At 39.7% G+C, this 23,963-nt stretch overlaps 1 protein-coding gene across 2 annotated transcripts in view; it reads right to left on the reverse strand.

Annotated features, from left to right (window-relative positions):
* Positions 1 to 23,963, reverse strand: part of rgs3b (regulator of G protein signaling 3b) — a 66,973-nt gene that overhangs the window by 35,662 nt on the left and 7,348 nt on the right. The window contains exons 4-14 of one of the 2 annotated variants that reach the window (XM_077231890.1): positions 13,851 to 13,901; positions 12,789 to 12,847; positions 12,315 to 12,409; positions 11,916 to 11,984; positions 11,514 to 11,574; positions 10,194 to 10,284; positions 8,575 to 8,642; positions 3,257 to 3,338; positions 2,454 to 2,559; positions 530 to 899; positions 395 to 443 (exon numbers count right to left, since the gene is read on the reverse strand). In XM_077231890.1, coding sequence (XP_077088005.1) covers positions 395 to 443; positions 530 to 899; positions 2,454 to 2,559; positions 3,257 to 3,338; positions 8,575 to 8,642; positions 10,194 to 10,284; positions 11,514 to 11,574; positions 11,916 to 11,984; positions 12,315 to 12,409; positions 12,789 to 12,847; positions 13,851 to 13,901 — 1,101 coding nt within the window. Of the gene's footprint in view, positions 1 to 394; positions 444 to 529; positions 900 to 2,453; positions 2,560 to 3,256; positions 3,339 to 6,425; positions 6,759 to 8,574; positions 8,643 to 10,193; positions 10,285 to 11,513; positions 11,575 to 11,915; positions 11,985 to 12,314; positions 12,410 to 12,788; positions 12,848 to 13,850; positions 13,902 to 23,963 lie in introns of those variants that run through there. The other variant, XM_077231891.1, reaches the window with a different exon arrangement.

Consider the following 23,963-nt stretch of genomic DNA (forward strand, 5'->3'; position numbering starts at 1 on the left):
TTAAACACTCACAAAAAATATCAAAATGTACGTTTTCAAAATGTACAACATTATCAATGTCTTTACTGCCAATGTCTTTATTTATTTATATCAATTCATATTAACTAAAAAATGTATATTAATAAGAAAATAAGAAAATCTTACTGCTCCAAACTATGAATATATATGACTATGAATATGTTAATCATTCTCTGCCATGGTATATCAACTGGTATGTGTATTGCCATCTGTCCTACCGGCTCGTAATGACTGTGATTGTACACTTTTTATGCTTCTTTCTAAAAGAGCATACGCAGCAATTTCACATTTCAAACTGATCTGAGACCAGCCATCATCAAATCTTAACCTAAACATGTAAAACAGAAACAGAAAAGCTTCTAATGGGCTGTCTTACCTAGAGTTCCCAGTGTGCCATTGGAGTCAGAGTACACTGGCTGCAATATCTGCAATATAAAACATTACAAAAGAGACATATTACCCCAGCCATCAGTCGGAATGAACAAGAATGCACTTGCTTTCAGATTCCAACCTGGTTTCCAGGGCTGACAGGGGAGAGGATGATATAGTTGTCGCCGTTTGATGATGTCACACGGGTACCTTTGAGGGTCTGGGTGCGCGTTTTGTAGTCATTTTCTTCTCGTTTGCCAGTCCAAGACCACAATGACTCTCCTACTCCGTTTCCTGCGTTATCAGGGCCACTTCCTTTTTTACGACGACCTTGTTTGTGATTGGTGGGTCGAGAGAGTAAAGGTGGGGTTTTGCTTTGTGTCTTTGCAGTTGAAGATTGAGAATCAAATCCAGAGGGTTTGTAGGAAGGTCTGTGGATAAGCCCCTCGTAGAAAGGCTTCATAATAGGCACTGTTCTCCATACCACCACTGTGATCTCATTTCGACAATTCCTTCAGGAAGAAAGATAATTTTAACAATAAGTAGGGCTGTTGTGGTGAAGGAAATGCCCTTGCGGTTATTTTGAGTGGCTCAATAGCACGATGTGCGGTATTGTCGCCATTTATTTCTTTTTATTTTGTTGCTATACAAATAAGTGTTATGATATAGTCGACATGCACAAAAACGAGGACATTTTCAGTAACCAATGTAACTGAAACTTACATTACGGCAACGGACTGTCTTTGAGTGAGTCATTAAACCGTTAATTCAACGAACACGTTCAAAAACACTGATTCATTAAAAGATAGAGGTAATGAAACAATGTGTTAATTATTTTTAACTTTGAGATCCACTTTTCAAGGCTCAGCTGACCAGCAATGCGTCGCATGGGTAACGCTGAAGCTGATGCTTCACTTAATAGAGACCAATGGCATTGATTTAATGCGTGACTTTTTTCCTGCAGCTTCCTCGTGCTTTGGAATGCTGACCAGCGCTGATGCTGACACCATTCTTGGTAAATACCCTTAAACGTTAAAAGGATGATATGACAAATACTTTGCTTTCCTTGGACACAGCAACCTTTTCACGCATATATGACTTGACCTCAAAGAGAGACACAGGTAATCGCACGTGCTCAGTCGATCTCTATCATTCACTGTCTGTTTAGGCTTAAGTGGAAATCCACAAAGCATCTGTACAAATCACCATGATAAACAGCCTTGTTATCATTATTAACTTATTTAACATTCAATATACATGCACAAAGTTCAAAACCAGAAGGGTATAACCTTATGAAAAAAGAAAATATTTGATTGCTGCGGTTACTTGTATTCCTCTGCTGTTATCGCGACAGCCCTAACAATAAGGCATAAATGAATTTCAAAAGAACCATTAAAGAGATGAAAATTAAATCATCATTTATTCACCCATATGTCATTCCAAACCAGTTTGTCTTTCTTTCTTTTGTGGAACATAAAAGAGGATATTTTGAAGAATGGTAGTAACCAAACAATTTCGGTACCCATTGCGGGGGTTTTTTTTGTCATTACAATGGGAGTCAATGGGAACTGAAACTGTTCAGCTACTGTTACATGTATGTCCTGTGTTGCCCCCTGCTTAGTGTTTTTTGTTCAGTCCTGTGTCCCAGTTTTCCCGCTCTTCGTTAGTGTTCAGTTCATTCACCTGTGTTGAGTTAATTTGCCCCAGCTGTGCCTTGTTTGCCTAATCAGTTCTCTGTGTATTTAAACCCTGTGTTCTCCCTCATTCCTGGTCCGTTCTTGTTTATGACACATTGTGTTAATGTTATGTTTATGTATAGTGTGGTTTTTGTGACTCCTGAGTTTTTGTTTATTAAAATCCTGTTTCCAGTTATTCCTTGTGCTTCCTACCACCACGCAACTGGCCCAGCTACCAACATCCTTCAAATTATCTTTTGTTTCACAGAAGAAAGAAAGTCAGAGAGGATTGTAATGACATGAGGGTATGTAAATGATGAAGCATGACGAAGAAGTTAAATTGTTGTGAAAAATGGCTACAAAATGATCACCAAAAACATCCCTTCGCACCTGATGGCATGTGCCAGGTCCACACACTTCCAGTGTTCAACCGGCTGGCCGTTCAGCTGCAATACTGTGTCCAGCTGCTGTAAGCCTGCCTGGTGAGCTGGACCACCTAAACAAAATAGACAGAGACACTCGAGATCATAAATCACAGTGAAATAAAGTATGCCCATTTAAAAAAAAAATGACAAGTGACATCTCTTCAGTGTCTTTTTTTCTCCTAGAAATGCATAAAATACAGAGCAAATGGAGAATAAATAAAAAATAAAAAAATAACACTATTCTGAGATTTACCAAAGTACGCAATTTATCAGTCAAATATTTAATTACGAACTCAAACATTTCTAATTCAATTCTGCAAAGATGTCCCATTTGTTTCTATTTTCTTTGTCTTTTTAAATTGGAAATGTACCATTTACTATCAGAAAAAAAAGTGTACCTTTAAGCGGTACTAGAGCTAGTCACTAGGGTAGTACCATTAAAGGGACAACTTTAAGTATCCAACCCTTAAAGGTGCATATTAGTACCTTAGAGTAGTATTATGTACCCTTAAAGTACTGATATGCATTTTTCTGAGAGTGTGGCAATACCATGATATTTAAGAACCTTGATTAGCACTATGTTCTATGATTACTTAAAGAGGGACATCTGAGACAAAGAATCCCATAATGTCTCCTGTGCAATAAATTAGCAACTTTTGAGCAATACAATTTTACTCAGGGTACAATTTTATAATAATTTAAAGCTAATTATGAGGAAAATTAGAAAAATGATATTGATATTGATCTATCTTGAGTGTTTAAAATTACCTGGATCAACAGCCTGGACCCGTACAGGTGAGTCAGAGCAGATGGTGAAGCCAAAACCATCTTTTCCTCTCAAAATGGTCACCTGTGAAAGAGAACATACATTCACATTTACTTTTTTCTTTTTTTCAGAAGTAAAGACAATAATTTACAAAAGATTTATATTTCAAATAAATGCTGTGCTTTTGATCTTTCTACTCATCAAAGAATCCTGAAAAAAATATCATGGTTTCCACTAAAATGTTAAGCAGCACAACTGTTTTCAACATTGATAATAATAATAATAACAATAAAACAGTTGTAAAACAATATAAAAAATACTGAGCACTAAACACTTAACAGCTTTGGAATCAATTACATTAACAAGAAAAATACTGGAGCCATGAATCAAAAGTTGGTGTTGACATTCAAGTTCAATTAAATGAAAGTCATTAATATATAGCATTCCTGGGAAAAAAACTACCCCGAGTGATACGTCTTTTAAACCGACTGAAATGAAAGTGACCTCAACCTTTACAGAACATTCAGGAAGACAAACTATCCACAGTAAGAGTACAGTGTAAGGCACCACAGTAGCCGGGTCAGAGAGTGTGTCTGAGTGTGTGTGTGTGTGCTAGAAACAAACATCCCCCCGGAGTGCCACTGTACCCCAGAAGCACGAAGACTAAAATGCCACAGCACCAAAGAGTCAGGGATATTAAAAACTACAAGCTGAGAAATTAGTCAAGGTTGCTGGGAGATCAGGAGGCTTTTCTTTTTCCCTGGCAAGAAAAGGAAACGACGGGGGGAGAAAACTGCCATGGCACTGACAAACAGCAGAGACAGAATATTTGGACAGTAGAAGTTCAAAATGTCAACAGAACCTGGAGCCAAACTAAATAGGAAATGTTGAAGGGGAGTGGGGGGGCGCGTCTCACATTTAACATGACATTGACCGCACAACAACAAAGAGGCTTGTTTAGGGAGGAAGAGAGAATAAAAAGAGAAAAAGTGATGACAGCTTTAGGACTTTCACTGCCGTTCCTCTTTTCTCCTCTGGGTCGACATGGTTGCCCTCGTTATAAGCCCCATTAATTGCGGTGATGAAATAATTATCCACATCAAACTCCACTGAAACAGTTTCCCTTTTCCACTGTTCCTGTTTGTTGTTCAAGTTCAAGTTAAAACAATGACAGTCACCTGTGTGATCAGTGTAGTCAAAGTATTGGCAGTACAGAATGAAGACTAGCACTTGTTTTGAGAATAATCATGCATTACACCATAATACAGTTTAAAATGATGAGCAGAAATGTTCTGTCCATCATTAAATGGAGTTTTAAGCACAAGTTCAAGAGTGTGATCAGATAACCTGATTTCATAAGGTAGTGTCCCAGTTTCCCAACAATTCACACACAAAAAGTAAATATTTTCTGGTTTAGGCTGTACCCTCAATGTTCTATAGCTACCATCTTTGGTACTGCTTGCGGTTTTCAATAAGAAAAGTAGTTTGTCCTTTAAAATTGATTTGCTGATATCTTCATCTTCATAAAGTCATGCAATTTATTTGGCTAATATTATATTATCAATTACATTTTTATGGTTTTATGATATTTATGGTTTCAGGATTCTAATGCTAAAGGTATTAAATGCCTTTAATGTACATGTAGGCTAAATTTCTAAATTTACAATTAACTGTTATTTATTACAATAAAAAATTATTATATTACATTATATTATATTATAATAGTATGTTATATTATTACACGGCTCTGTGGAATACTTCATTCTGATTGGTCAATCGCGCCATCCAGCAGTATGTTATTCCCCAATAACAACCGCTGAAAACAAATAACACAGGCTCTTTTGGGTTACTGAAGTCAGCAGCGCTATACGCTTGCTTCGAACGTTTTTTCCATGTGGAAGTTTTGCGTTTGGTGAGCTAATAAATTATTCAAACTCAGTCAAATCAATATTTTGTGTACAGTTATTTAATTATGTCATCCAGTACTGTGGACTCGCTCTCTCTTGTTTCATACAAACGCAGCTGCTGCCATTTTGCGACGATTGACATTTGAACTTGCTGCGCTAGCAACTGCTCTCTCCGCAGCAGCTTTGCATTTAAAGAGCTTATAAAATATTTAGACTCAAATCAATATTTTGTGTCTAATTATTTACTTATTTGGCAACTTGCAAGGATGAAGGAGCCGTGTAATTAGCGGGATAATGTACATCCAGTCGGGGGCCTCATCACCCTGTCAGGGGTTTATTCTGAGACTGGATGTACATTATCCCTTACTTATATAATATTATTATTGTTTCGTGACTATGTATGATGATTTTGTGTTAAACAATTTATAAATGCATTAATTGTTATTTTATTTTATTTTCTTTGCATTTGGTTCATTCAAAAGAAGACTAAATAAAACAGGACAAAGGTGACTAAGAAGATGGTTAAAACATGCTAACATTGTTGAAATGCATCAACTAATCTATCAGGACCCTTTTTTCTCATTTCAGTTAAATAAACATTTTGTCCCATTGTTTTTCCTATCATTATTACAGGCAAACATGGATGGCACCTCCAACAAAATCACAGAGACAACCTCCACCCCTCGACTTAAAAATCCGGGTCACTCTATTCATCAAGTCCTGTCAATCACAGCACAAAGATATGTAAGTGCCTGCTTAACTCACTCATGTGACTACTCATCCGGCATCCCTCCTTAACCTCATTCTCACTTACATATCTAATATTTCGACCAGATATTGATTTCATTGATTAAGGTATCCGTCCCGGCTGAGCTTGTGCAATAAGCGTTTCGATTAGCCACTGCAAACCAAATCTGTTTACCCTCATCATTCTCAAGGATCAACCTATATAAAATACTGAAAAGGTTTGAACTCTTACTACTACTTTAGTTGACGCTTTTATCCAAAGCCACTTACAGTGCCAATCTGGAGAACCCTGAGGTTAAGTGCCTTGCCCCGCGGTGAACGCTCATTGCGAAGTTCAAGCCTTTAACCAGCCCGGATCTTTAAACTTTAGGCTAAACCACCACACTCTGAACTCAAACATTTAAAAATAAATAAAATTACACAACGCATCTATCCGAGACCAAACATTCCATAACAGTTCAATACCAGTATCAATAACAATGCAACCAAAGTAGAAAAATAAAACAAAGGAACAAACCTGTGGCAAGTTTCGTTCGATGCAGAGCCGGCATAGACCGTGGATTGTATGCATCGCTCACCGCATATACGTCCACCTACATCTACGGCGCTCTTTTCTGTGACTTAAATAAAAGTAAAGTCACACAGGTGATGCTGCTTCCCTTCGCTGTCGCTCTAGTATGGCTATGCATGCCCACTCATGGGAACTGCTCTGAGTAGAAGAATGACAGGAAACCACCTTCCACCCCCCCCAGTCAGTGGCCAGGCAGTATGTCTGCACTCGATAAGCCAACATGTTTCCTGAGTAGCTCTCAACAGCAGTGGCTGAACTCACTCTCTCTGCGCAGTGAGATAGAGCTCACTCAGATAGGCTTGATTTAGTGTAAACACAAACATGCATTATGGGCCAGAAACATTAAAGTGCGCACAATGTTTGTTTAATGAGAAGCTGGACAAGCATAGGCTGACAGACGTGGAGGACGTCCAACCCTTGCACAACACCTAGATTCACGAAAACAGTGTTGAAATTTCCGAAATGCATTTTTCCGATATACACTCGAGCAGGTTCTGTGCAAAACCAACACAATTATTTCACCAAATCACCATAACCCATCGTTTGTTTAACTCTTACATCAACCTATTACTGATGTTCCAGATAAAACCAGTTATCGCTAATAAGAAATCCCTGGAAGGTCAACAGCGAAATCTGAAAAATGGATTTTCGGGAAGAGGGGAAGGAAATGGAAGAATGATTAGCTGAATATTTGACCGGCCTCCACATAAAAATGCAGGGAACCAGCAAGAGTGTCAGTGGAGCGGGAATCAAACAGGGATAAATCATAAACACTGTGAGGGATTGGGCTTCCTATTGCAGCCACTTTGTTGGCTTTTCCCGTTTCCCAGCTTTGTCTGAGGAGAACAGAGCGGGCGGAGAATAGTCCTGGGAAAATTTACTCGCTAAAGTGGATGGGAGGGTTTAATGAGCAAGTATGTGTGTGTTGCACATATCCATAAGTACATCCATACACCTCCTCATATTTCTACTGTCCGTCACATTAGAGCGCACCACACAGTAACGTGTATTCCCAAGCTTATGGAGTCACATTTCTGATGGCTAAAAAACTTCTGACTGCATGCAGCATCATTGGTTCTTTCAGTTGTTGTAAGCTTAGCAAAAGTCTTCAATGATATTTTCTAACAACACTACAGACAGGTATTTACTCCAAACAAGCCAGCAATAGCAGAGGAATTGTGTTTAAAAACCAGTATTATATATATATATATATATATATATATATATATATATATATATATATATATATATATATATATATATATATATATAACCAACCAGTTGATGAGTTTAGATTTGCACAGAGCTTTGAAATGTGGTTTAATTTTAGTTTGTTTTAGTAGTTTTTTTGTGCATGTGCCTTTTTAATCCGTTTTTTAAATTTCTATTTACATTATTTCAGTTTCAGTTTTATTAATTTTAGCTCTTCTACTTCAACGTATTTTTTATCAAGATTTCAAATTTTAATTTATATATTTATATATATATATATAAATTAAAATTTGAAATCTTGATAAAAAAAATACGTTGAAGTAGAAGAGCTAAAATTAATAAAACTAAAACAGAAATAATGTAAATAGAAATTTAAAAAACGGATTAAAAAGGCAAATGCACAAAAAAGGCACTTTTAGAGGCACTAAAGAATATTGATAATTGGGGGGGGTGTTACTGTATAGAAAATGTTATAAAACTGTAAAACTGAAAACTGTAATATTTTCATAAAATTTAAAATTTCTGTCTACTTAAGAATATTTGTGAAGCATTACCTATTAGGATCTACAATATTTTCAAATATTTTTCAGCCTTTTTTTATACAAACTACACAACATTTAAAACTCCAACAAAATATAAAATGTAAGAATCCATAAATCCTAAATGACATCCTACACTGTAAAAAGTAAAAAAAAGAAAAAGAAAAATGATATCTGATCTGAGTAACACTGGGTTTATTTAATACAAATATTATGTCTTTAACAATAAAAATTAATGAATTTTGATGTTACATCACAAAGCAAATTTTAAGTCAAAAATGCAAGCCTACAAAAAATAAACATTTGAAATAAACTTCAAATGTTATTTTATGAATTACACTTACTGTAAATGACTGCATGTTCTCTGGACTTGTGGTCTTGGGTCCAGCTTCATAGTTGGATGCAGCAGATTCTGAAAGATACACAAGAGAGTCCCACGAGTCCCAACCAGACATACTGCTCTTTGAGTACATCTTAGCCCTGGGTAGAAATCTCTCTACTCCAGAACTCGTTCAGAAAGAGGACAGCAGAATCCGGTCAACACTGCAGGCTTCAGCTGAAAGTTAGTGTGTCTACACCATGAGAGATGAACTCAACCTGAATCCCTTTGACACAGAGCCGAGTGCCCCAGAACAGAGAGAGGGAGAAAGAAATCTTCTCCCCTAAAAGCGTTACCCCCACCCCAACATCCAGCGACAGGCTCCCCCACTTTGTAACCATAGAGATTACGCTCCCAGGAAGCAATGTCTTTTTAAACATTCTTCATGGAAACAGCATTCAAAAGGGACACAATACAGCTGGCTCTCTCTATTAAAGTCAGCCCAGTGCCTTGACTCAAGCCCCCCTTCTCTCTCTCTCTCTCTCTCTCTCTCTGTCTTGATCTCTCTCCTCCTACACCTCTCTCTCTAATCAAACTTAAACTCGTCTGAATTTCTCTGACAGCACACATGTCATTCCGTCCACACCCCAGGAGCAAAATCGCTCATTTTTTAAGCAATAATTAAGATGATCTCTAACAGGCGATGGGACAAAAAAATGCCTTTGCATTAAATATTACATGTTTTTTTCATCGCAAAGTTCCCTACGGAGTGGCAGTGGGAGGGACAGAAGATCCCTAAAGTGGATTTAAATGAACTTACACACTATGACACTTTAGCCTTTTAATTATCATCTAAGTCCAGTGGCTCATCACAGTGCACAGTGTGTCAGGCCAACTGGCCCCTGGTTCTTTGTTACGGCTCTCCGCAGGGATGCTGTACGTTTCAACACCGAGCCCTCTATATCCCTCCTAGAAGTGCAAGCAATGCTTGTTCATTTAACATAGCGTTTGGTGAGAAGTAAAACAAGCAAATTCCATTTAGATTCAGGAATTGGGATACAAAAGTAACTTTTGCTGCAAGGAGCTTGTTTGGTTGTACCAATGTCAAGAATAAGCACATCCTCCTCATATTTCTACTGTCAGTCACATTTATTCCCAAGCTGATGGAGTCACATCTCTGATATGGCTGAAAAACTCCTTTGACTACATGCATCACCACCGTAAATCTCCAGAAATACTTTCTAATGCCACGGCCAGGCCTCGGTTATCTTCTGTTGTTTAAACTTAAAAACTCTTGCCTTGACAACTAACTGAAATAAACGTATAAATTAAAGAAATAAAATTACTTTAAAACTAAGCCTGAAAAAAATAAAAAGAATATAGAATGCTTGTTAATTTAGCAGCATTTGGTTAGAAGTAAAACATGAAAATTCCATATAGACTTGTAGGGATTTGGATACAAAACTAACTTTCGCTGCAAAAAGCTTGTTGGTTGAAGCAATGTCAAGAACATCTGTTTTCATCTGATCTGCTGTTGCTGAGGAAAAAACTGCCATGTGGAATTTATCCATCTTCATTGCTAAAGGCTATCAGAGAGTGGCTATGATCCAGATTCGTAGAGAGAGAAACGGCATTTAATCTCACCAGCGGTCGGTCTGATGCGACGTGAGGCCACTTTCAGATGTTTGCTCCTGCCCAGCTCCTCTCCCAGGAGATAATACCAACCCCTGATCTCCTGTCAGCAGAAAATGTGAAAAATACAATTACACATAGAAAGCCATGGTAAGAAGATGTTCTTTCCTTTGCCAGGTTTCACATTTGTAATATCTGTTGACTTGTAAATTCATCCGTCATAGGGACAGTATTAAAATGAGGCCCTGTAGTTGTCTGCAGCGCTCTGTCGTGTGTCTGTGTGTAGGTTTTTGAGACCTTTGTAGCTGTAAACAGCTGATGCCCATTTTACTCTCCCGCTCAGCCAGATGGCATTGTGTAATATAAAACATCCATCGGGCTTGATCTAATTTTTCCTAAAATATCACCCTCCGAGAAAGGATTTACTGTCTTAACACATGAGTATAAAACTCTTGAATTTGACAACGGGATATAATGAAAAGGAACAGGGATCTCAGATGGGATGTATCTTGTTGTTTCGTGCAGGCGAGCATGCAGATTAAAGTCACTATGCCAGCATGTTTGCAGTGTGCTGCTTTTGGTAATTGTAGGTCATTTTTCAAGCCTCAATGAGCAGTCCTGTCGCCGCTTCCCCCACTGTGTAATTAGATGATGGTGTGGTGGAAATGCTTTGACCAGAGGAGAATAAAATGAAGAGGAACATTTCGTTAGATAAATATAAAATTCTATCTGTCTTAAAGAAAGTCAAACCTATGTGGTGTTACAATGAAAGAACATTAGGGTTTTTATATATTCTGCATTAATTAGGTCAAGAGACATTTATAATGTTACTAAATTATATATAATAAAATTGAAAACAGTCATTTTTAATTGAAATAATTAAAAAAACGTTTTAAAGGTGTATACATAGACTTTTATCTACATAAAATATACAATCTGTTTATATGCATTTTTTGTTTTTTTTATTAATGTATGAGTGGTGGGAGAAAAAACAAACAAACACACACACACACACACACACACACACACAAAGAAAAATCAATAACCATTGCACTAAAACTTCTGTAGCCTATGTAACCTTTTAAAATATGAATCAATATTCTGTCATATTGGTAAAAAATAAAAATCCAAATGATTTTCAAAGCACTAGACTGGGTAAAATCGTTTATGGGTAAATGTTAACAATGGATTGGAGCAAACGCACACCTTTTGGAGGTGCAAGTTAGAGAAGAAAACTTCATAAAGGCAAAATATAACTGCACCCTCACTTTGGAAAAAAAAAATGCTGAAGTGAGATGCAGTTATATTTTGCCTTTACAACAGGATATTTACCTTAGATGAGGTGATGAGGGAGTGGACACCAAAACTCATACAGCCCAGGAAGTCACTGCGCCTGTGGGCATAATCAAACACTCTAAAACACAACAACAGGCGGGAATTTTTTAAGTCCAGATAACGTCATGATGATATTCATTTCATTTAACCCAACTTAGATCATGTTCACTGCCCTGTGACACTGCTGGTGTAGAAAAACTAGCCAATAACATATTGATTTTGTACTGAGTGAATGTGGATTTTGCACTGATTGAATGTGGATTGTGCTTGTCTTTTGCCGCATGAAGAAAAAATACATACTAGAATAATTGTACTTATGGCACACAAATAACTAGCCTTTATCTACAACTGTATTAATGTAGAAAATCAACATGTGAGTGAAAATAGTTACGGTCCTACCTGGAAGTTCGATTGCGATTCCACACTGTTAACAACAACCTCTTCTTCTGACCGTCTTCATCCACATCTCTGCAACATAAATGCAACACTTCAAAAGCTCATTCATCAATGTCCAGCTTCATCCAAAAACACAATGGCCTTCTCCTCCAAAGACTTGAAAAAGACAGCCTTTCTTTCAGCTAACAAGAGGAAGCCAGGAGACCCAGCCCTAAAGTCTCTGTTGAAAAGACTGATTGAGATATAGAGGCTGTTAGACAAGGTGTTAGAGAGCACATGAGGCTTAGCATAAATTATTCTACTACAAGACAACACGACACTCTTCCACTTCCTCTTTATAAACACAATATTACAAGTGCTCTGTCCGTAGCGAACAATAACACTCTAAAAAAAATCACTCACAACATAAACGTCTCATTGAAAACAGGACTCTTGCTGTCTAGAACAGTCCTGGTCTTCCATCGCTTGCTGTGGTCCACATCTGGAGCAATGCAAATCTGGAAAAAATAAACTATTATGTGCACTAGTTTAACATTGCTAGCGGATATATTCACCATATTCAGAGGGAAAATCAATCAACACTTGAATCAGGAATTGAGAGGACAGCTGCCAACACAACTGATGCTTTCTCATGCCTGAAACCTGCTCAGGCTGACATGAAAACGGGTTCATTTCAAGGGCAGACATCCACAGAGGATTATGCGACAAATAATGACAAAAATAATAACACATCATCACCAACAGTGAACGGGTCTGCTGCCTCTCTGCTGTGAGAAAAATAGGTTTGACTTATTTTATGAGGCTCGCAGTCACATGACCTCATGTGTCAAAATACAGCCTGCGCAAAACCCAGGTTGCATATGTCAAAATGCCCACCTTTACATATGAGTCACATGGTCTGAACTCTCTTCCCATGAGTCCTCTGGCCTCTAAAACTTTAAAGAAAAAAACATGATAGCATGATTAAAAAATGCTGTCAGAGTTAAATTCTCATTTAATTAATTATGAACAGTGTTGGAGGTAACGCAATACAATAATTCGAGTTATGTAATCAGATTACTTTTTCAAGTAACTAGTAAAGTAACGCATGACTTTTAAATGTACAAGAAAATATCCCAGTTATTTTTTCAAATATGTAACGCAAGTTAATTTGTTCTCCCATTTATTGACTGACACCATCCTGTCCACAAGTTGAGAGAAATCAGGAGTAAGGTGCATAGCCTTTGTGCGCGCTGTCTAAATGTGGTTATTGTAGTTTTAGACTAATTTGAGCATGCATTTACTCATCTCTCTTGCACAAAAACAGATTGAGTATTCCTCAAAATGAATACAAACAGTGAAATGCAAACTTTGGATATTACCTAAACCTGCAATAATTAAAATTAATTAAAAATAATAATTAAAAATAATAACAAAGATCATTGAAGGTCAGCAGCAAAGACACTGATAAACAAAGTGAGGTTAAACACATGTGTTTAACCTCACTTTGTTAATCAGTGTCTTTGCTGCTGACCTTCAATGATCCAATTCAACCATATCATTAAGTAAAAATCTACAGTATAGACATGAATTTAATTTCCTTTAGCTTGAGGCTTATTCAATTCACTTTTGGTGTGAAAGGGCCTTTTTTGTTATTAAAAAATGAACAAGCAAGCCCAGCCCAGATGAGAAAAAAGTAACGTAAAAGTAACACAACGCATTGCTTTCCATAAAAAGTAACTAAGTATGCATTTAGTTACTTTTTAGGGAGTAACACAATATTGTAATGCATTACTTTAAAAAATAGCTTTCCCCAAAACTGATTATGAATGTATGAAAGAAAGTTTCCTTTATTAAATAAGTGCAAGCACAGTCATATGTAGATCTAATTTTGATCAAACAAACTGTTAAACTTCAAAAGTACAAAGTACAAAATCTGTTTGAAACAATGATGCTTACTTTGAACATAGAGCCATCCACTTCCCGGAGTAACTTTCAGTTTGAGTTGACCTGTGCTCAATGGGGGAAAAAAAATTATACACAGACACAGCATAATACAACTAATAATAATGACTTTTTTGTCTTTTTTTAAACTAAAAATAAATAAATAAATAAATAACCGTTCAAAAGTTTGGGATCAGTAAATGTTATGCTTTATGCTCATCTTTATTTTTACACCTTTAAAGGCTGCCTTTATTTTATTACAAAACGGTAAAAGCATTGTGAAATATTATTACAGTATAAACGTCTACTAATTTAACCCATTCCCTTAAGGAGGGAACTGAGACGTTTTGTCAGAAGTAAACTGATGAATTGGATCTCGCCTGAGAGCTGCCTAATTCCCCCACACCTGCCAGGGCAGAGAAAGGACAGGGCTTTAACGCAGAGAGAGTTGATCACTGCTGTTCCTTCTTACCCAAACAGTGAGACACTGGGAAAGCGTAGCTATTTTAAACAGAAGGGGACGCTACAGAGACCACATCCTGTCCGTAGGGAGGTAACATGTGGAGTTACACATATGGACTGACTGTTAGGGCAGTGCTACATATGGAAGATCTCTGTGGTAAATCCAGCCTTGCTTCTTGGGTGAAGCAGAGATACCAGCAGAGAAAGCAGAGCGGGCTCTGCCATGGGAAAGAAACGGGCTCACCGATCGGGAAGCAGTACCGTGGAAGAATGCACATGTGGGATCACCCGTAAGGGAATCACAGGACATGGGCTTTTCTGACCTATTCTCGGCCTTCACCTTCTGGGCATACACACGAGTGCTATACCCAGTGTTGGACGCCTCTGCCACGTCTGAGTGCCAAGGGTGCTGTAGGAACTCCACCCAGGGTTCGCCAGGTGGGGAACTCACCTGTGGAGCAGATAAGCGGACATATTCCACTCTAGGAGGGGAGCGGGGCTGCAAACGAGACACCAAGTGGGTCCTCCCAATGAAAGCTACGCATAGCCAGTACACAGGAGGACACAGACTGTAGACAGAGATTATAAAACCTTGCAAACGTGTTAGGTGTCCCCCAGCCCGCAGCTCTAAACATGTCTGTCAGCGAGGCACCGTGCACCAATGCCCAGGAAAAGGTAACACTCCGAGTGGAGTGAGCACCCCAGCCGGTTGTTGAGACGACAACAACAACATGCCTGGACACTTGCTTTCGGGTAACTCCTGCCCATAGAAAAGCAAGGTCTGACCATGGGCTGAAGGTCTAGCGACAGGCTGGTGTGATTGCCACCCTGTATGTGCCGCATTACCATGCCCATCTCAGGACTCGGCCGTGTAGCCAGTGCTGAAGCGGTCTCATAAGAAGCAACTAGAGCGGCGTGATTGTGGCTGCGGATGCCATATGCTCCAGGAGCCTCTGAAACAATTTCAGTGGAACCGCCATCCTGCCCTTGAATGAATTTAGGCAGTTTAGCACTAACTGAGCATGCGTGTTAGTTGAGATTGCGAACACCGTGCTCCCACAGAGGACCTCCACAACCTTTGTGAAGACGCAAGGCGACAGGGACAGCCCGAAGGGTAGGGAAAGGTCTGCGTTGAGGGAGAATTGTGACATGAAAGTACGTGTCCTTCCGGTCGATTGATGCAAACCAATCTTGGGTTGCAACTACCCCCAGTGCATTATGAGCACCTTGGCCAGGTAGACTTGCAGGGTGGCCATCACATGCAGGTGGCCTGTCCTAGCAGCACTGTAAGCCTTAGCAGCCAGAGCTGCTGTTGACTCAGAGATGCTGCACACCGTGCAAGGCCCACTTCAGGCAGTCTGCACTGCAGCGTGTGAAATACTCTTTTAGGAGAACTGCATGAATGCATAGATAGCTCTTTTAGAAGCGACCACCACTGGCGCGCCGTCACACCGACACTCTCTGAAGAGCTTCTTCCTGGTTCGTTATACACACTCAAACAATGATTGCAGAGCAGAATCTTCAAAGGCTTGAATGGGTGAGTTCAGCATGCTTCCATTCATGTCCATTGGCATGTTTTGTTTACACTCGAAGCTGATTGGGCTCTCAGGCAAGATCCCAATACCTCAGTTCCCTTCTGACGAATGTCGAAAGGGCATATAATGACTGATAGGGAACATCTGTTATCTTTTTTTAATTTTTTTATTGGTAACAATTTACAATAAGGTTTCATTTGTTAACATTAGTTAACTACATTAGTTAGCATGGGTTAAGAATGAACAATACTCTTAGAGCATTTATTAATCTTAGTTAATGTTAAAGGAAATTATTTTACAGGACAGGACACTTTTAATAATTCATGGTTTTCCATGACTGTGGATACATGGGAAATAACTTTTAAATTCACTGTAGTCTTTTTCATAAAAACATCCACGCATGTGGACCAGAAAACCTGTCATTAATTTACAGTCCAAATTAGTAGAGCATATCATATGAGTCAAAAATTCTGACACAGCAGCTATTGTTATGTTTCTGTTTAACTAATATGTTCACTGACACACATGTTACCTCCAGACCTGCAGCAAAGCCTGGCCTGGATCATTTTCTGCCACAACACTGTGTCATATGCAGTCAAAAATTAAGCCTTTTCTGCTAGATCAGTGGATCTCACACTGTGATCCGTGGACCATTGGTGGTCTGTGAAAGACTTAAAGTGGTCCACAAATGGACTGAATGATTATATTTTAAAATATATTAAAGTAGAAAACAGTTATTTTAAATTTTAATAATATTTCACAATATTACTGTTTTTACTGTATTTTTGATCATATAAATTCAAACTTGGTGAATTTATTCTTAAAAAAAAAAAATTACCAACACCAAACTTTTGCCTCATTCCATATAATTAGCAAACACTCACATGCTAATTTCAAAAAACTAAGAAACAGTATGAAAAAAATATGAATCTTTAAAAGTGAGGCAATTTCAGATGAGTATAAACTTAGGATACTTTGTGAAATATTTAAAACTGAAGGTAACTCTTTACGCATTTTTGAAATGTTATTGAAGGTTCTGGCAACGTTAACACACAGCAGCTCAATAAAGACTCACCATGAGTTTGTAAAAGAAACGATGATCTCTGCCACTGTCTTAAACAGCTCAGTCTCACTTTCTGTGTCTTCTGAGAGTCCATGTTATAGTACAACCACAGTTTGACTGATTTTAAAAATGTCCCAAATCGCATGCATTACACATGAATTGTCAAAGATCTAGTAAATTAATTCGGATGTGATGCCTAACAGCTATTTAAGAGCTTAACTGCCACTATGCATATGTTGCCAGTGGAGGATAAAGAACAGCAGGAGAAAACAACCATAAATTTCAACCGCCTTTCATTTTGAATAGCTGATAAGACAGGGCGAGCTGTGATTGGTCAAAGAGCAGCATTGAACATGTGAAAGGGGGTGTGTGGAGGGAGGAAAGGAAAGTCCACCTGCTGTCCTATAAACAAAACCTTTGACTGGGGTTGCTTTTCGTGGTGATTTGAGATCAGTTGCATCATGGTTTATCTTATTATATATATTCGGATCAACAAAAAAAAAAACGTAAATACAGTACACAAACTCTTGGATCTGCTGAGCAATGAGCTCACCATGGACTTTGACTCAAAAAACATACACAAAATATTAAATCAATATAAGACAGGTGTCATCATCAAATGCCCTTTATATAACTCCAGCTAAAAAATACAAATGTGTGTTTTTCTTTTTTTTATGGAAAAACCACACTCTAGGAAAAAAGAAAATCTGAAAAACATGATTGTTCTTGGAAAACAATAAAAACAGTATTAAGGTGAATCCTTTGTTCTTGTCTGTTAAAGGACTTTAATCTTTGTGAGTCATTCATTGACACAACAGGAAATCAAACAGTCAGAGCTTCATTAATTCCTGGATGAAACTACCTTTCTCCAAAGGTTACATTTTTAATTCACAAGTTTTACTGTAGAACACAAGGGAAATAAGAATAGTGACTTGGTGCAGTTGTGTAATCATGCTGACCAACTCCCTGATGTAGACATCATGTGGCTATGAATAGTATACATCCCTCTGCAAGAGCAAAACCATGTTGACTGCATAAAGCATTGTGTTAAGCTCTGTTCCCTGGTCTCCTTGCATGGGAGAGCCATGGAAAATGCATGCAACTCAACTTCGACACAGATAAAAATAATAATAAAATATGATTTTATTTCAGTTAGCATAATAGCTGGTTTGATTTGCATTGAAAGATGATCTTATGGAAAGTACCCCATGCCAATCACTAGGTATAGTGAAGGGTGTGTGATGATGTGGGTCTATTTTAATTCCAAAGGCCAAGGGAACTTTATCAGGATGCATATTATCCTGGATCCATGAAACAACTGGCCTTTTTCAAAAATAAAAATCTGCCTGACTCTATGGGAATTTAACATAGAGGTGTCCTGACTTATGTACCCTGTATTTTAAGGAAGAACATTTATTTATTTATGATTCATTATTCATTAAGATCAATTTCCAAAAGATGATTTTTTATTCCTCTTTTTAGGCAACTTTAGCATGGTTTTCCTAACTTATTCACATCACTGTGTATATATATATATATATATATATATATATATGTGTGTGTGTGTGTGTGTGTGTGTGTGTGTGTGTGTGTGTGTGTGCGTGCGTGCGTGCTTGCGTGCGTGCATGCGTGCGTGTGTTTAAAATAAGTCTCTTCTACTCACCAAGGCTGCATTTATTTATTTATTAGAAAAAATAAATTAAAAAACAGTAATATTGTGAAACATTATTACAATTTAAAACAGCTGTTTTATGTGAATATATGGTAAAGTGTCATTTATTCCTGTGATCAAAGCTGAATTTTCAGCATCATAACTCCAGAAAAATAAATAATTGTCATAATATTTAACAATATTACTGGATTTTCTTTTCTTTTTTTTAAATCAAATAAATGCAGCCTTGGTGAGCAGAAGAGACTTCTTTTAAAAAACAAAACTTTTGACTGGTAGTGTATATACATACACTACTTTACACAACTACTTTCTTGCGCCACAGATTCAAATCTAAAGTTGACAGTTGAGTCCAAGCCTCCATTAATAATTCTAAAACTCTATTATGTAGAGTATTATGAAGGAGAGATCGACTAAGCAATAAGACTAAGATGATATTCTTGAGGGCTGCGTTTCCCAAAAGCATCGTAAGCATAAATTGACCGTAGAGACTATTGTTCTACGATCAACTTAGGCTTACGATGCTTTTGGGAAACGCAGCAAGGTCAATCTTATATTCAAAATCACAAAAACAGTTTGAATGTCCACTAAGGAAAGCGATCTTTGTCTTTGTCCTTTTAACAGTTAATGAGATTTCCCATGAGAGTGCTGGTCATTAATTTACAGTCCAAATTAGTAGAGCATATCATATGAGTCAAAAATTCTGACACAGCAGCTATTGTTATGTTTCTGTTTAACTAATATGTTCACTGACACACATGTTACCTCCAGACCTGCAGCAAAGCCTGGCCTGGATCATTTTCTGCCACAACACTGTGTCATATGCAGTCAAAAATTAAGCCTTTTCTGCTAGATCAGTGGATCTCACACTGTGATCCGTGGACCATTGGTGGTCTGTGAAAGACTTAAAGTGGTCCACAAATGGACTGAATGATTATATTTTAAAATATATTAAAGTAGAAAACAGTTATTTTAAATTTTAATAATATTTCACAATATTACTGTTTTTACTGTATTTTTGATCATATAAATTCAAACTTGGTGAATTTATTCTTAAAAAAAAAAAATTAGAGAAGAGACATCTTTTAAAAAACAAAACTTTTGACTGGTAGTGTATATACATACACTACTTTACACAACTACTTTCTTGCGCCACAGATTCAAATCTAAAGTTGACAGTTGAGTCCAAGCCTCCATTAATAATTCTAAAACTCTATTATGTAGAGTATTATGAAGGAGAGATCGACTAAGCAATAAGACTAAGATGATATTCTTGAGGGCTGCGTTTCCCAAAAGCATCGTAAGCATAAATTGACCATAGAGACTATTGTTCTACGATCAACTTAGGCTTACGATGCTTTTGGGAAACGCAGCAAGGTCAATCTTATATTCAAAATCACAAAAACAGTTTGAATGTCCACTAAGGAAAGCGATCTTTGTCTTTGTCCTTTTAACAGTTAATGAGATTTCCCATGAGAGTGCTGGTCGGTGCATTTGTAAGTTATGGCTTATAAGGTGTAACGTCCTAGTTTCCATCCTTGTTTCCGTCTCTTTCAACACAAAAGTATTTGCTACTAACTCACTCATAAAGACCATCTAATGGCGCAACAATGTAACTTTCACTGAAGTCAAAATCACAATCACTAACAGACCCTTCCACAATACCAAATATGTTATTTAAATAAAATATTTTTACCTGTAAGTGTACTGTTTTAATACTACTTGGGACTAAATTGGCCCCCTTTTTAGAGCATAAAAGTATACTTTTGAGTACACAACTAGTTTTACAAATAAGTTTTTGTTTGTACTGCAACTATACTACAAGTGAACTTATGGGGATATAGATAGTTTACAAGTCAAAACAAATAAAGCACTTTTTTTTGTTTATGAAAGTACACTTCCATGAAAACCTAGATAGCTGGAAAATTCAGTCAATGGTGGGGAAAGAGTAGATTTGAAGTAAATTCCTTTGTACACTACCAGTGGACTAGCCTACACAAAGATTCAGATACTCAGAACTAGGAACATATCTGTTTTCTTTATAAATCAATATTTTCAAACAATGTCAGTTCCCTTTCGAAGGGAACGAGACAATACGTCAACGACGCTATGGGGAACGCCTCAGGCGTGACAGGTGTCTGAAATCACTATCAAATCACGTCAATCATATTGACCGGCGACAGCCCGTGAATCATTAGCGTGAATGATTAACGTGCGACCTGGAAGTATAAAGGGGCGCCTTGCAAACATGACAAATCTCATCGTCTTCAGGGACTGTCTGTTTGAAAACGCTACTCAATGAAACGGTAAGAAAATGAAATGTACAGCACACGAGTGTGTTTTTTCCTGCCTGGGAGAAGAGCGCGCACGAGAGGTTCTCGAGGGAATCCTCTGTGTGAACTGTGAGCGTTTTTCTCTTAAAACGCTCCGCTCTCGTCTGGCCCTCTTCTCGAGTGAAGGGGGTTCAACGTCTGGTCCGCGTGGTCCCGCTCGTGCCGAGGCAGAGCGGCGACTTGCATCATGGGCTTCCAGATAGAGCTCATCGATCATCTTGAGAGTCCTGTAAACCTCTCAAATGATTCGACTGCTGACGAGGGCGAACTGCAGGCACCAATGGTTTCCTGCAGTTGCTGCTCTTCAGGACGAGCAGGAGATGGCTGAGGAGGTTTATAATCAGGTAGATCCTGAACCCTCTCAGTCACCCTGCCCCGTGTATGCAGACCTGGTGGATGTTGTGGAGCGCGCCGCCAACAGGCTGTAGCTGCCATGGCGACGCGCTAGAGGAGAGACCGCTCGCGGTAGGCTTGGCGATCGGTTTCTCCCCTGCCATACACACCAGCTCAGGTGAGCCTTCCATTCCTTCCTGATCTTCACACGGAGATCGAGAGGGCATGGAAGAGCCCATACTCTGCCCGTATTCACCGACATCAGCGGGTTAATTTCGCTGATGTTGAGGGGATCGCAGAGCATGGGTATGTGTCGATGCTGCCCATTTGACGAGTCGTTTGCGAACTATCTCGTGTCTGGGCAGGCGTCGACACTGAGAGCTCCAACCCTGCCATCCAAACTGCTAAAGTCAACAGCACGTTTGAATGGCAGAGCATACACGACAGCGGTTCAGGCTGGTGCTTCCCTGCACACTATGGCGGTGCTGCAGGCATATCAGGCCGACCTGCTGCAGGATCCTGCATACCGCTGAGATCCGGTTCCACACCCAGGCAGGCGGGAGGGCCTGGCCCTTCACGGTCCGAGGACCGTAGACAGGGCCAGAGAGCCAGTGTCGCCTCTCGTGCGCCCCCTCCGTGGAGGAACAGGGCGCAGAAGAGGCGTGACTCCCGCAAGAAGAGGGATCTGAGGGAGGTTATCCAGCACAAGCTCACACAGTGTCGCTGATGGATAATCTCCCCGGAGGGCTTCATTAAAAAGAAATCCAGCCCTCTCCTCTCTTCTGACTCCCCAGACGTTCATTACATCAGGCCTGGGGCTGGGCCTATGATAAGAACGATGTTCCAATGGCCCGCCTAGGCTTGGCTAGTAGAAACGCCTCTTTCAGGCATGTAAAGTGGTGGACCCCAGGGTCATAAAGAACTATCTGGCGAGTCTTCACTCCGCACGCCGCAGGTGAGCTGACTGGTCTTTTAAGAGTAATTTTTTGTGAATTAAAATTCCGAGATGTATCTCTCTACAGACCTCGTTCCCTGTATAGAGCTATGGGGTCATGTCAAGGTAATAAGGTAAGAGAAGTTTCCTGGATCATTAGGGCCCTGAAGTTCCCCGTTAGGTGGCCAGAACGATAACTATGTTAGCCTTCGGGCTGTTAGCCACCTCAGGGTAGAGTAGTTGGTCTCTCTCTTAGAATTTTTTACTTAGAGTGTTGACTGACGCTAGAGCTTCAGATAGATCTTATGTCCGGCCCACGGGTCCGTTGACTTCTTCCTGAGTATTTCGCCCCTTGAGCTCTGTTTGGGTTTCATTAGGCTGAGCGATTCTGCAGCCCTTTGTATGGAATAATACAGACTATATTCTTTAGTAAGGCTGTGGCTCCTCCGAGCCCTCAGATTGATCTATGCTTGCAGGCTGGCCCTCACCAGGGCCGCCTCTGTAGCTGGCCTAGGCTGTGCCAGGGATAATAGAGGCGCTCTGCTAAAAATTTTAGCATTTCTTCCTCTGACCCTTCACTGTGTGAATGTTGGTTTCTAGCATCCCTGTATAAACAGCCTCCTCCCGTGGGGGTCGTTAGGCCAAGGCCCGCCCCCTTCTCTGCATTCTGGGGTGCCTAGAGTAATGCAGCATGGTGCTGAGGATGGTTTGTAAGGACATGGTAGGCCTCAAACAGGCCTCCGTGGTATATATGTCTTTATTGAGCAGGGTTAGGCCGTCTTTCGCTTCACGAAGAAGACTGGGTTTCCTGCCCGACTCTGCCATGCAGAACTGGCCTACGGATTTAGGCCGCCAGTTTAGGCTTCACTCACCTCGCTGAGCTACTGCTCGAGCGCTAGGTTGTAGGTGGTTGGCTTTCATTCAAGCCCCACTCCCCTAGGTTGGGCACAGATACATTTCTGTCACCCCTAGAGCCGCTGGCAGGCCCGCACCCTGGTAACCTCAGGGTGAGGTGTGAGTATTCCCCTGTGATACAGGGTAGGTCTGAGCACTTCACTCCCAGTTCTGTTTTATCCCACCTCGCACCACTATGGCTCGGGTCGAGTATGAAGTAAGCTTCACTTCTTCTTTGGTCGAAGTACGCTCCCCTGAAGCCAGAGCATTGCCCTGAGCTGACGCCCATGCATAGATGGTAGGCCCCTGACTAACTGGGGCCTCCGTTGAGGCAGAGTGGCGTATGTTGTACTCCCCTTGTTTTAAGGGTGCTAGCTTTCTTGCGGAGTACACTGCCATGGGCAATGTGATTAGGCACCAGGATGCTGTAGGCGCTGTGTAAACAGTTTTTCTGCCAACGAAGGCTGCGCCATTAGGTAGTAGGCCTCAGCAGGCCTCCTTGATTGGACAGCCCCCCAGAGGGCACTGTAGGCCAGCTCACTTTACGTGGTTGGCCTTGGTGGTTTGGGCAGTTGACTCACTGATGGGTAGTAGGCCTTAAACAGGCCTCCTCGGAGGTGAGTCCCAACATTGTGGGACATACCTTATAGCGCTACTGGAAGCCCATTAGTGAGTTATGCTGTGTAGTATGGTTTCCAACAGTGTACTTTATGGCAGAATATGACTTGCTATTGGCTAGTAGGCCCGACCAGGCCTCCCTGATAGGCGAGTCCCCAGCTGGCTGGCCTTAGCAGGCCACCTTATACTTTCACCCGGACTCAGGGCTCAAAGCTACCAGTGGTTATCAGGTAGTAGGCCACTCAGGCCTCCCTGAAGGTGAATTCCCACTTAAGATGGTTATCAGG

This window comes from Siphateles boraxobius, unplaced genomic scaffold, assembly GCF_051911475.1.
Source record: "Siphateles boraxobius isolate OS27281-9 unplaced genomic scaffold, OSU_SipBor_1 16, whole genome shotgun sequence".
Classification (NCBI taxonomy): domain Eukaryota; kingdom Metazoa; phylum Chordata; class Actinopteri; order Cypriniformes; family Leuciscidae; genus Siphateles; species Siphateles boraxobius.